General features: G+C 41.1%; 1 protein-coding gene across 14 annotated transcripts in view; it reads left to right on the top strand.

Moving 5' to 3' along the window:
• The window catches only part of LOC114564767 (receptor-type tyrosine-protein phosphatase S), a 90,121-nt gene that overhangs the window by 10,129 nt on the left and 65,314 nt on the right, over positions 1–14,678 (top strand). For 7 of the 14 annotated variants that reach the window (XM_028592296.1, XM_028592300.1, XM_028592299.1 and 4 more), the window contains exons 2-3: positions 8,996–9,203; positions 13,881–14,026. In XM_028592296.1, coding sequence (XP_028448097.1) covers positions 9,065–9,203; positions 13,881–14,026 — 285 coding nt within the window. In that variant the 5' untranslated portion in view covers positions 8,996–9,064. Of the gene's footprint in view, positions 1–8,995; positions 9,204–13,880; positions 14,030–14,678 lie in introns of all 14 variants that reach the window. The other 7 variants (XM_028592293.1, XM_028592297.1, XM_028592294.1 and 4 more) reach the window with 1 other exon arrangement.

Here is a 14,678-nt window from a genome sequence, read left to right as displayed (position 1 = left end):
TGCTCTTATCAACATGGAAAAGTGGATCGGCTTGCTTTGTGCTTTTGTCGCCTGGCTTTGACGAGGGGGCGGAGACTTTGCATCAGCTGTGTGCTTGGCCATCAAGTGGTATTTCAGACTGGACGTGCTGCTGTGATAGCTCAGTTCACAACGACAAAACACACGGATCACTTTGCTCTTTTTTAAAAATAAACTTACCATTCAGAATCTTATTGGCATCCATTTTGGCGTCTCGCGCTCGCCATCCACTCAAAACGTAACGTTAGCCTGCTACTCTTTGGCCGGCTCGCAAGCCCAAACAAGTGTGTGCGGCGTGCTAGGGCTGGCGATATGGACCAAAAGTCATATCCCGATATATTTTGGCTGAATATCGATATACGATATATATCCCGATATTTTTTTCCACAAAGTGAGAGCAAATGTTCAGTCAAAGCCAAAATCAAATATGACATGTCACAAGTAGTTTCATAGAAACAGTTGCAAAATCAAATAAATAATAAACCGGTTTCTTCACCTGGTTCATGATTAAATGCTCAGCTGTTCAAATAACAATAAAATGTAAACCTAAATACTGTATAACAGGAGTACCTTTTTTGAAATCAAAGCTCCATATTTGTGATTCGTTCCAAAGGTCAATTAAGCTTTTGATATTAATATAATCCACTTTGTTCAAAATGTAATGCCTCATGCCTGTAAGCCTAGGTTTATAGTCCCATTCTTCCACTTGATACTGCTTCCACTTAAGTAAACTAAAAGATGAACTATCGACTACAAAACAAAGAAACTAATTAATGTGTTAATACAAAGAATATTTATTATGATCGGTTCACAGATCTGAGTCCAAACGGAAACTTCACCCTTCTGAACTAAGAGTTTCTGCTTCAAGGTGAAGTTTAAAACAGACTGAAATGTCCAGGCTCATTCCTCCACTATTTATTTCTGTATGTATTTATGCGTTACATGTCATTTTAACGGGCACTGAGCTCCAGATCCTGCAGCCGCAGACGGTCTCTGCTGCCCCTGTAGCTTCTCTCCGTCCGCCTGCCGCCGGCAAACTTAGTGGAACTTTCCGCCCGATATCGACATACAGGTCGTCCTGGACTACGTGTAAGATCCTACCGATCACCACTCTGTCTTTGGCTGGTCCGATGTGGATCAGCGGGGACCCGGCGCAGCAGCGAGGCAAAGCTGTGTTTTCCCTGGGAAGAGACGCTGCGGCCGCCACGGAGCTCTCCGCCTCCCGCTGCCGCCCGGAGCTCAGATTGCTGGTCGAAGGCGGCATACATAATCATAAAACACATTGTCACCTGTTAAATGTTATTCATTGCTGTTTGTTCTTTTCATTTCCTCTATCGAACATAATTAAGCAGTACAAAAGTCCGGCATCTTTAGCGTTGATCTGAATGCTTCGGACCTCTGTTCCAAGATGGCGGCGGTTTTGACGTATGTTTAGAACCTCAAGGCGACATCTGTCTATGGGAGCAAGGATCACATTTGAACTATATCGATATATGCGATATGGTCTAATTCCATATCTCATTTAAAAATATATCGATATATTTTTAATATCGATATATCGCCCAGCCCTACGGCGTGCCTGTTGTTTTGTTTCCGGTCTAGCTAGATCCGGTGTGGTGTTGTAGTTTTCTAATGTTACTAGTTGTTGCAACAGCATGTGAAAAAAACTACAAAGTTTGCTAGGCCAAAAAGAACGTTAATCTCGTGCTAAAAAAAATTTACACCTTTAAAATGGGTTTGCGTTAACGCCGTTAATAACTCGTTTAACTGACAGCACTAATATATACATATATATATATATATATATATATATATATATATATATATATATATATATATATATATATATATATATATATATGTATGTACATATATCTGAGGTTGGCAAATACCCTTATCCCACATCCACACTGACTCTATACCTTCCCTTTCTTACCTATGTTAAAAAATATATAAATATTGAACATGTTTGGGTCTGTATTTATAGCTAATATATTATGTGCTTTTCTTATCCTTTTTTAAAATAGTTTTTTTCATGTAGTCTAAGTGACTTTTTTTTGTCAAGGTGAGCATAATATCACTTGGTGGGTGAAAGTAGCTCCTCAGAAAACAGCTGGCACTGCATTAGAGACTAATAAAAACACCATTAGTTGAAATAATGGTTAGAGAATAATGAACTGTAAATTAATGTATTTTAAATGAAAATTGTATTACAGTATATTCTGATAATAATGATATTACAGCATCTCATTTAAAGGTGCTCTAAGCGATATCACACGTTTTTTAGGCTACAAATTTTTTTGTCACACACAGCAAACATCTCCTCACTATCCGCAAGCTGCCGGTCCCCTGAACACACTGTAAAAAAAAAAACGCGCTCTCTGTAGATAGCCCAGGCTCCACAAACGCCAAAAAAACCAAACTGTGCCAACCTGCCCCACACAACATAACAAACAGTGTTCCAGCCAATAACTGACAAGAAGGATTTGGGGGTGAGCGTTAGTGCGCGGAAAGGAGGGGGGAGACGACGGGATGAGGAAGAGGAAGAGGGAGGGGCGAGCTAGCCTCCGTTTTGTTTGACAATACTTCGAACGTCAACAAGAAGTGATGTCACCCAACATCGCTTAGAGCGCCTTTAAAAAAAAAAAAAGATGTTGAGATTTACTAAAGCTGACTCTTCATGCCAGAAGCACTAACTGTGACTTTCTCTTAGCCTATAAACACTTTTACTATGTTCACTCTCTTCTGATCCCACTCCGATAATCTGCCCTATATGTACTTTTATACGATTTGGTAATACATTTCCTGCTTAGCGGGAGCCAGTCCATCTGTTGCTGGGCTCATCCAAGGCCAATGCATCCATTATTGGATGCCTCTTTCTATCTGTGGTGGTGTGTGAGACCTTGAACTTGGTCCTTTACGCGTGGGTGCACGTTTGCTGCGCCATTGTTGGGCTGCAGTAGCTTTGCTATGGCCTAGACATGCAGAGATTGAGGTCGAAGGGAAACTTAGTTTGCTTCATTTTGCACACTAGGATTGGAGATGGAGAAGGTTTCAGTCACGCTTCCCTCTCCACCCCTCCCTCTCTTGGCTATGAAATGGAGTTGTGAAGTACAAAAAGTGAAGAACATCCAGAAAGTTTTAACGGGAAACAGTTAGGTCTTGGCAATATATCAATATTTTTTGGGGGCTTTTCCCTTTTTTTGAAAGTGTACAGATAGGAAAGGGGGAGAGAGATGGGGGATGACACGCAGCAAAGGGAAGCCGGTCAGACTCGAACCCTGCGCCGCTGCAGGACTCAGCCAACATGGGGCGAACGCTCCTACTGGGTGAGCTAGAGGCCGCCCCGGCAATATATCAATATTATATCGACATTGTGATGTGACACTAGCTATCATCTTAGATTTTCGCTATTGTAATATCGTTTTTTTTTCCCTTACCAGACTGTTCTATTATTTGCCTTTATCTACTTCAGTCATTATATATTCATAATTTATGATTAGTTATCAAAAATCTCATTGTGTAAATATTTTGTAAAAGCCCCAATAGTCAACTCTACAGTATCGTTGCAGTATTGATATCGAGGTATTTGGTAAAATAAAATATCATGATATTTGATTTTCTCCATATCGCCTAGCCCTATAGGAACAGGGATCTACTGTAACAGCTGAAATGGTCAGAAATAATGGTCATGTTGGTGTAATTCTATTGATGTGCTGATGCTGTGCAGGGTAAAAGGCTGATAGCTTCTTCACTTCTTGATTAGACAGAAGGGTCAGACGGCGAGGATGTTGCTGAAAACGTGGCTGAAATGAAGAAAATCAGAGCGTAGGGTTGAGGAAATTGTACACTCTCACTTCAGCAGAAGTTTGTCATTCCAGTGTCTTTAAATGCTTAGTGCACATGTCCTCTATTACTGTAGCTGCAGGTGATCAGTTAATTAAATTGTGGCCTCCAGCAAAAACCCACGCTCGCTGCCAGAGAACGCCTGAGAGAGAGGAAGTGGGTGGATTCAATTTTTAAATTCTGTTTTCTCATGATCCCAAGAAAGCTATTTTTAGGATTCGGATATTATTTCACGATAATAAGGAAATCCTGCTGGTTTTCTGAAGATCACATAATAAAGTATAAAAGGAAACGTCCCAATGGAGACACAGGGGACGTTTAAGAGAGATTTGAAAGCACTCCACGATACCTGAATACAAATATTCATTCTCATCAAAAAGGGAGATGGAAAAGGTGCAAACATAGATCTTTACAGAATGGAAATTGAAAATGTTGAATTGCAACCAATTATGAACACAAATAGACCTAATGTCTGTACTCGCTTACCTCAAACTGTACCCTTTAACCGAGAGACTGAAAGAAAGAAAGAATAAATAATGAATACTAATAAATAAATGATGTCATCAAGCCATTATTGTATCCTCACTCTGCTATTCCAAACATGGAAATAAAAACATATACTTTTAAAGAAAAAGCAAAAAAGACGGTTTTTTTTTATTTTCTTTATTCAACGAGGTAAATCTCATTGAGTTTGGGAATCTATTTTGCATAAGAGACCTGGCATGCATTAGAAAAGCATTAGAAAACAATGCAGATAAAACAGTACTAAAACAAATAACAGTACTTACTTACTTACTATACACTGATTTCACGAGAAAATACACACTGTTTCGTCAACTTCATTATTCTTTATTTTTATCATGAAATAAACTATTATATTTGGGTTAGTTAATGATTTAGTGTGCAATTAGTCATTTCATTTCTAATTTAGTTTAGTAATAAATAATTGAATAAGGAAATGCAAATCTCTTTTCACCACAGTTCAGAGGGATGTCTTAAAATGCCTATTTGACCATCAGTCAAACCCCCCCAAACTATTACATTTAAAGTGACATAAAAATCATAAAAAGAATCAAGCTAGGCAATTAGTCAGATTAAATAATTACTGATTATGAGGATACATACTTGAATAAATAAATGAATGAATAGCCAAAATAAACAATGCACGAGTACTCGTTTCAGCAGTATATTGCTCGATGGTGAAACACATCATAAATAACGACATAAATGGGCTTTCCATCCGTCCGTTGTGCTTTGGTGTGAGATTGCTTTTTCCATGAGTCATATTTGCTCTCAGAAGTGTGATTCGAAACTCCAGCAGCAACCTAGCTTCAGACCAGTGATGGCGATGGTTGCCTCTGCTCGGGAATGTTTATTGCTATTTGTCAAAACTTGAATACCATGATATAACATTGTTTGGATGTTTGGATGGAGAAACCATAGCCCTAATTTTAGCATCCTGCAGCATTAAGACGGATATAGATTTAGTTGAAGCACCCAAGTCTCCAGATTCATTTATATTCAGGGCAAAAAAATCACAGTATTTGAGTGACAGGTGTGTTTTCTTGAGCCTCAGATAGTTTTTTTTCTAAGTCTGCTAAAAATGTAACCAGGGCGGTGCAGCTCATGCCTGCAGTAAGCCGTGCTTCATCCTGTGCCTCTGATCCTCAACGTGTGTGTGTGTGTGTGTGTGTGTGTGTGGACTGTGTGTTTAAGAGAGTGAGAAGGGAAGTGTGAGAGAGTGAGTGCCAATCTCCCCCATGATGCTTTGCCATCTGCTGTGTGTGTGTGTGTGTGTGTGTGTGTGTGTGTGTGTGTGTGTGTGTGTGTGTGAGTGTGTATGCATTTTGTGAGTGTGTGTGCATTTTGTGAGTGCTGTGTGCCTACGGGGTCCAGGGTCATAGGAAACGTGAGGTAATATCAATCCCAGCCCCTCCTTGTATCTGAATAATACACGGTTCCAACTCCAAACTTTTCCTCTCCAAGCTGCCTCACAAAGCCATGCATTATTCAAGACGAGGTTATTTTTATGCTGAAAAAAATAATAATAAGTGTAGGCTATAAGTTTAGAATCATTGGTAAAAATGTAAAAGAGGACAAATGGCAGTGGATGTATAATGTTATTATTCAACCCTAAAAAAGCTTTGTGGTGCACTGCACAACCATCGATTATTTTTCCTCTCATCATGTTCCCCTTAAATATATATATAAAAAAGTTTTCTGATCTTTTTTTTCTGCTGAACCCTGTCCCCCAAGTATCCCAACACACATATGCTCGCAGCACTGGATCAGAATGAAAGCTTAAAGAAATAAAAAAACAGCACAAGCTTCCTAACAGGTGTCCTATCTCACTGCTGGCATAGTGCTTGCAGGAAACAGATCTGGTCCCTCTCCTTTATAGTAGTTCGTTGTCATGGAGACAGGCCTTGTGAGACCATCTCAAACCACTTGGTGAAAGGCATCACATGGGTAAAGGGGTGTGTGGTTGGGGGGGGGGGTGGGGAGAAAAACAAAACATGTCATCTTCCAAGGGACCCAGTGGAGCAGGAGCAGGTTGGATGCCACGTAAACAGTGCTATTTCATCAGCCTGATGGAGCACAATAACCGGTGTCCATTTCGCCACCTGAGCTATGGTGTCATTATCAGCCCCCCTGCGCATAAATAGCATGTGTATCCCCATCAATCTATCTGTCTGGCTGACCATCTGTGTTGTCACGCTGAATAGGTAATAAGACCAATCCCTGCTGCCTTCTCAACTGGATGCTGAGCCAGATGAACGGGGAGAGAGCAGGTTGTCAAATCTGTGTGTGTGTGTGTGGGGGGGGCTGTACAGGCTGTAGGTAGGCCTGAGTCATGAGAAGTGTTCATGCTCGCACCCTTTTAATTCTGCCTCTGTGACAAGCAGAGTGCATGGTCGTTCTCCGTCTACATGTCGAGAGAGAAGGAGCGTGGTTCGAAAGCCTTAAATGCCATTAGCACAAGCGCAGATGTGCCCAGACCGGCTTGGTCTGCTGCTGCGTCTGTGTTATCTGTTTTGGCTCGCTCCCTCGACATTCACAGCTGTAGGATGCTCTAAGCCTTTTTGTTCGAACTGTGTCAATGGACCAACAACAGCTGGAGCTGCCGGTGCAGGGCAGCTGGGGGAGAGGAAGAGGATTTGGATACAAGCAGGGGTTAGAGTGCGCATAGAAAGAGGAGGTAAATGAAAGGGTGCCGCGGAGGAGATGGCATCGAGAGAAGAAGAACAAGGGAGGTGACGAGGAGAGTAGAGAGGAGAGGGGAGGAAGGGGATGAAAGGAGATGGTGGAAGAGGAGATTTCAAGAATACGGCGACTAATACAGGAATGAGATGAGGGTAAGATTAAGGATTAGGCAGAGGGTAAGCGACTAGGGGAGATAGAGCAGAGAGGGCTTTGTCAGCAGGTGAAAGACAACAGGGAGGGGTGGATGAACTGAGAATGATAGATAGGGTTAGACTGAGGTCACAGAGAGATATAAAGGCACCAGCAAATCCAACACACAGGACACAGGAGGCAGACAATGCAACATACGAGGAGTACCTAATGTTTCAGTGGCCGTGTGGCTCCACGGAGAGCAGTCTTCCTAGTTAGATTAACGGTGGCAAATTGAGTTTCCGTAAGAGGAGAATTTACTTAACATGCTGCCAATGGTGCTTGAATGAGCCCTGATCTGATTTTTCTTATCACATTGTTCAATTGAAAATGGGACGCTGAAAGCTTTTCTTTCCGACGTGTATTACGCAGCGCTTGATAAGACGAGGGCAAAGCGGCGCGAAAGCGAGCCTGTATTGGATAGACGGCCATGTTTTCAGATGAGCTATTTTTAGTGTATAGCAGCTGGCAGACAGTAATGTGTTTGAGCAGGTCATTAGTTCAATAAGTGGTTGAAGGAGTCTTTGAATATGTAACTCACCAGAAATGCCTCTTTCATTTAGTAAAGGCGTGTAAGGGTCGGCCCCCATCTCTGCTACTCCATATCTGGCGGCGTATCAGGGATGTCGGGGTGAAAGCGCGCTCATGGGTGTTTGCGCATATTTATGTGCCGATCACAATGTGGCCTGTCACCTGTGAATACATATTATGTCTCCCCAAGAGCATTTATGTTATCCTGTAGGGATACTTGACGGGAGACGTGTATTTGTGTGATATATGACAGGTTAACAAAGGCTCTCTTCTTATTTGGCCTCCCCACCTGCGGTCTGACACATCGGGCGGAGGGGTGGGGGGGTCCGGAGAGCTCGATAGATTGTGGCGTTATTGACTCCTAGACAGGGAGCTTCTGCACAGTTTGTCTAAATCGCTGTAAGCAGACATGAATTATGTTCAGACTTCAGATATGCGCGACCTCGTGTGTATGGTTTTATGTGAGGGAAGAGAGCAAAATAGTGAGACAGATCTCTTCTCTCTCCCCCCCCCATAAGGATAGGAATTAACAAAAGGGGCAACATAGCAGTTTCTGATAGATTTGGTGTTATTGAATTTTGCTGCATTCCTAGTGACCCCTTAATCCTCTTTGTTTAAGTGTTTTCCATTAAGGTGGCACAGTCTGGATGTATTATTGCATTAACACTTTTATGTGCCACAAGAACAGTAAAATACTAAACGGTATCAAGGAATTAGGCCAGAGCTAAAGTTAAATGAAATAATTAGGATTTCTGAGGGAGAGAAAAAAACTGTTAAAAATGTATTATTGCAGCTCATTTCACGGCTCACTAGAAAAGGAGACTTATTATCACAGAAGCAGTAGGCTACGCCAAAAACTATTTTGGTCTGTTTCTTGTCTTAGTTGTTGAGCAGTGGCTCTATTGTTCTGGTATTAGTTCAGTCAGAGCTGGCCTGCTTGAGCTGTTAATCCTAAATCAGAAGTGCTCTGGCTAAATCAAAAGACCTAATCCTGCATTAGCATGAATTTGTCTTTACTGTTCTTCACGAGGATGTTCTCTCTACATCTGTATGAGTTATTGTATGTTTTCCCTCTCTCCCCTCATGGTGCACTGACATTTCAGCTGCCGCTCTAAAAGCAGAGCGATGAATCAGAGGTGGAGGAAATGTGCCTTTCATACGTTTCAGCTGACCTTCATGTTTTTTTTGTTTTTTTTTCTGTCTGCAGAGTGCCTATCCTTGTTGAGTGAAGCCCTACCCTTATCTCCGTCATCTCCAACCAACCCACGGTGGTGCCATGCCTCTGTCAGGTGGAGTTCTAGCCCAGTCCAGGAGGCCTATCCTGGGGCTCAGCCTTAGCCCCTCTGCCCTGTGTCTGCTGCTGCCTTTGATTATCCTGTTAACCAACCCTCTGAGCATCGTGTGTGGAGCACTAGGTATGACTAACTCTATCTATCTATCTATCTATCTATCTATCTATCTATCTATCTATCTATCTATATGTCTATCTATCTGTCTGTCTGTCTGTCTGTCTGTCTGTCTATCTAGCTAGTTGTCAGTTTATTTGGCTACCTAGCTAAAGTTAACTTTTTTTAGCTAATGTTAACTACCTAGCTAGCTTAAATCTTATTTTCAACAAAATTTTGTACAATGATAGTTTCCAATATATTTGTACCACAAATCTATCTATCTATCTATCTATCTATCTATCTATCTATCTATCTATCTATCTATCTATCTATATGTCTATCTATCTGTCTGTCTGTCTGTCTATCTAGCTAGTTGTCAGTTTATCTGGCTACCTAGCTAACTTTAACTTTTTTTAGCTAATGTTAACTACCTAGCTAGCTTAAATCTTATTTTCAACAAAATTTTGTACAATGATAGTTTCCAATATATTTGTACCACAAATGTATATCTATCTATCTATCTATCTATCTATCTATCTATCTATCTATCTATCTATCTATCTATCTATCTATCTATCTATTTGTCTGTCTGTCTAGCTAGCTAGCTATACCTTTCTTTCTCTTTCTTTCTGTCTCTTTCTCAGTTGAATGACAGCTGGTAAATTAACAGCAGTTAATGTGACGTAAATGTGAATGTGTGTATGCATACAAATCCTGTGCGTGCGTGTGTGCATGCGTGTGTGTGTGTGTATGAGTGTGTGTGTGTGTGTGTGTGTGTGTGTGTGTGTGTGTGTGTGTGTGTGCATGCATGCGTGTGTTTGTGTGTGTGTGTGTGTGTGTGTGTGTGTGTGTGTGTGCCAGAACATCAGGTCTGGCCGATGGGGTTGTTAATATGTTTTGATAAGCCGGGAGGTCCCATCAGCATGTTCCTCATCATATCCTTGATTACAACATTTCCACAGATTTGCTGCCTCAGTAGTCCACACACATACACCCACACACACACATGCTTAGACACACTCAGCTTTCACTGCTCTGAAAATATAACCAAGCTGATTTCTTGAAAGAGGATACAGGCTAAATATGGAGATAGCACTTTTCAGTGTTAGGAATGGGGATTTGCTAACGTATTTTTCATTTTCCATTTGTGTAACCAATTTTATGGCCATGATCCTTTTGAGAAGACTTACGTCATATCTGAAATATTTTTATATTTAGTGAAGAGGTAGAATTACACAACACATAACTTTCAGTTGAAACGTTGTGGGATAGAAGATATCTGCCTTTGGACCACATACAGCAGAGGCTTTTCAAGTAGAAGGCGGGCCTCCCCAGGGGAGGTCCAAGTTGTTTCAGGGGAGGCTCAGTGAATGGAATAGAAAAACATATTACATCAGTTATTACATTAGTTATCAAAAGAATATTACATAATAGCCTTACTGTGTGCGATCTGGTTAAAGAGATAATTCAGAGATACAGTAGTTTTGAGGAATGTTACTGTTATTCCTACTTTTCCAGAGTCAGAAACTAGTAAATGCCTTAGGACAGACCTTTTTTATGTAGTAAGTGTAGTCTGAAGATATCTCAAACTGCAATGTTAGGCTACCTTGGCTCAATTGTTGAGTTATGGGATCAAATAACATAATCATAATCGCATAGGCATTCAGGAATTGAGCTAAACAAGGTTAGCTTTAGCTTTCTCCAAGATTGTAACTTAGAGTGTAGAAATGTAATAGAAAAATCTAACCAAGAACCACTGAAATACAATGCTTGGAATCCAAATTTTCCTTGACTCAAAATGAATCTAGTGTTGTAATTTCTACCCTACGAACATTTGTGCCATTTTTATCTTCAGTGTTTCTCATGCAAAGCTGATCCAATTTTAATGATTTTTGCACACACCAAAAATGGCAACAACCTAGATTGCAGTTGTACTATTATAACAGCAGTAGGTTACTTTGACCCAGCATTCTGGGTTGTAGAACCGACCTGTTGGGTCAAAGTAACCTAGTGTTGGGTTAGTCCATATTTGCAGTTGCAGTTACCCAAGTTGGGTTAAATTCAACCTAACATGTATTTTGTGTGATAGACTACACTGTTTGGCTGTTGTATAGAACTAAGTTGATTGCAAAGTCACACAGAGACAGAAGTCCTTGTTACCCAAAAGACATTGCAACTTTACTTATTTGTGAATAATTGTTTCCAGACTATAGGCCCTCCAACAAGTAACACAGTTTTTCTTAAAAAAGAAAAAAAAACTAGATTATTTAAGAATAACTGGTTATAACAGACAGTAGTCCTAAAAGGTGAGATTTGTGTGTAGGCCATGTCCGTGTCTCTGAAGATTTCTATGGCTCAAATCAAATCTCTTCTACCTTATTGATAATTAATAAATTCATTTCAGACATGATACTTTTCCATTACTCTTTGAAAGTTAAAGGTAGATCAGTTTTGTGAGAGAAATAATAAACATGTTTTGCTTACAATTCAGACACAAACAATGTCAGAATCATGCAATGAAAATTTCTACAAACTTTGTTGCTGCATTTCCACCCTTCAACTTCACAGCATACTCCAACTCCAACCTCATCATCTTTGTATCACATAATTAATTAGTTTTGTTTGGACACATTTGACTGTGCGATGCAAACACCTTTGACAGCGAAGACACACAAACAGATAGAGATGCATTATTAAAAGTGGCTTAAAGGCTTGTCAGACCACAGATGGTTTGCTGTAAGTAATGTCACTTTAAGGCACTAGTTGCAACATTTCACCAGGCGTTACATTCATTTTCTCAAAAGAACTTGACAAATTAAACCTGTAACAAATACATAGCATGCTAACTACACTATTACACTATACCTGCTGTTACAAAGGTGATTCATTAGAAACAGGCCAGTGGTGGTAGATCAGTAGCAGACCTGTCTGATCCAGTGCAACAGAGTGAAACCTACTATTAGAGAGACAGAGCTCCTCATTAGTCCCGTATTTTCCAGGCAGCTTTCTAGAACCCGCTGATCATAACAAGTTTCTATTCAGTGCAAATCCACCTAGAGCCAGTCCCTTGTAGTGCTTTCCCCTGGCTTTCAGAAGAGGCTTAAGTGGTAACGTTGCCAGTGGGGTCGGTTTTGCACGAGGATTGATGTTGAAGCGCATTTAAGAGAACACAGTTTTCGGACTGAACATAAAAAAAACCCTGAAGCCCATGTAGGAGCTGTAAGAAACGCATGACATTCATTCATAATCCCATAGTCAGGAGAAGACAGTTTTCAGCCATGACATTTTTTTGGGACTTTTTATCATTTACATTCTTACATCGTTGGCAAGGGAAAAGGGCAATTTGCTCAATACTCTGTGTGCCTTTTTAAGAGTCTAACAGGCAGGAAATATCCCGCTCTTGAGTTCTAAAATGGTGGGCATAAATTTGTTCTGATTGACTATACTGATACCAGCTTTTTGCTTCATCCTGTTGGGGATTATGGCAGGCATAAAATGAAGCCACTTTATTTCTGACATTCAGAATAGGTCTTTAAGAGGCACAACACATTGCAGCAGGCACAGGAGAAGTCTTTTGACACGGTGTTATTCCACTTACTGTCAAGGCATTGCAGTGAAACTAGAAAGTGGTCCGTGTGGCTTTTAGCCAGTGAGCAGAAGGGAGAAAAGGTGCTTTTAAAATCTGCTTGCGATTATTTCATAGGCAAGCTTCTTTCCTTTTTTTTTTTTGTTCCTGTTCTGTCTTCAGAGCAGAAGTGAATCAACACAGCAGGACCTCACCCACCCAGACACAGGGGGGAGTGGGAGGAGGGATCCAGGTTGCTATGGTAAGGGTCATCCTCACTTCACCCTGATGGATGGCAGCGATTCTGTAGCTGAGGAGGAGTTAAGCTGGGGACCATGGCAACAGGCCACAGATGGATAGCAAGGGGTGGGTGCATGGAGTTGCTTGATTGATTTGACTCAGCCACTGTGAAAAATATAGGTTCAGTGTTGTTGGCTCAATATTGGACTTAGAAATTGCTATTTTCTTACAAAGGGCAACTGCTGCACTTAGCCCTATACATCCCACATCAGATGCATCATACCAGATGAAATAGTTCTCCTCAAGGAGAGGCAGAGCTGCAAATTAACACAATGGTGGTAAATGCATTGGATTTGTAAAGATGATCAGAATGTGCAAGTGCAAATCCCCCTATAGGTGATCGAGTGTGCATGAAGTATAAATACGTTTAAACCAATTATATGCTGTGAATGTGCAGCCAACACTTATCCCACCTGTGAAACACTCATGTGTCATGACAGCCTGTGCTGCATGCAGTAGGGTAGCCTGCCCTGGAGGAAGCAGAGCGACAGAGGGAGGGGGAGACGGACAGAGAGAGAGAGAGAGAGAGAGAGAGAGAGATGTTCCTCTGAAGCCCAACCCCATATTTTATTTATGACCCACAGGAAGTCCTTCAGCATGTCCTCTCGATGATACCCAGGAAGTAAGCACAACACGCAGCCGTCAGAACACAAGTCTGCCTGACCGGTCACTGACAGTGAAATGGGGCGTGGGCAGCAGGGGTTGTTGCTGTCTGTGGAGTCAGTTTGATGTTCTCTGGGTGTAAAGGCATCAATTTTCATACTTGTGTCTTTCTTTTTACTTTTCTTTTTTTCCTTGTATTCCCCTTCCCCTATCCCCCGTCTCTCTCTGTCTCTCAGCTCCCCCAAAGTTCACCAAGATTCCCATGGACCAGATCGGAGTGTCAGGGGGTGTGGCATCATTTGTGTGCCAGGCCACTGGCAGTCCCAAGCCTGTCGTCTACTGGAACAAGAAGGGCAAGAAGGTCAACTCCCAGCGTATCGAGGTGGTTGTCACAATGCACAATGGTCAACTCCTACTGTGGTAGCATGAGCAACACAAAGCTGTATATCCAGTTATAAAGATGTATACGTGTTAACAATAGTAATTACTACAGTATGTCTAGGTTATACAGTACAGTATATTTCTAGTTCTAGATCAGATATTGATTTTGATATATGTAAACATGACAAGTTGTGATTTTACAAGGGGGCTGGAACAACAACCTTTTTTGGCCTGGGGGGCAGTGATTTCTTGTAGTCTCGTTTTCACCGCAAGGTTGTCAGGATTAAACAAACAATATTTAATGTTTTAAGAAGTTAGTTTAGGAAGTGCTGGTAGATTCCCCCTGCCTCCAGTCTTGATGCTAAGCTAAGCTAATTGACACCCCACCCACCCACCCCCGCCTTTAGCTTTATAGTTAAAGCACAGACATGGGAGTGGTATCAGTCATCTCAGCTAATTCTCATCAATAATCATATTTCCCTAAATGAATATTTCTTTAAAACATTAAATTAACAACAATATAACACTGTTTCACATTCCAAGCATAGGTTGCCAGATTTAATTAAAGCATTACATGTAAGCATTGAAGACAAACTCATTGCAACAGAATTACAGGGCATTTTTCAAAACTGACACAGATATACTACTATATA

The sequence above is a fragment of the Perca flavescens genome, chromosome 12 (assembly GCF_004354835.1).
Source record: "Perca flavescens isolate YP-PL-M2 chromosome 12, PFLA_1.0, whole genome shotgun sequence".
NCBI classification, from domain to species: domain Eukaryota; kingdom Metazoa; phylum Chordata; class Actinopteri; order Perciformes; family Percidae; genus Perca; species Perca flavescens.
Note: the sequence above shows the minus strand (reverse complement) of the source record. Positions and strands in the feature narration are given on the sequence as shown.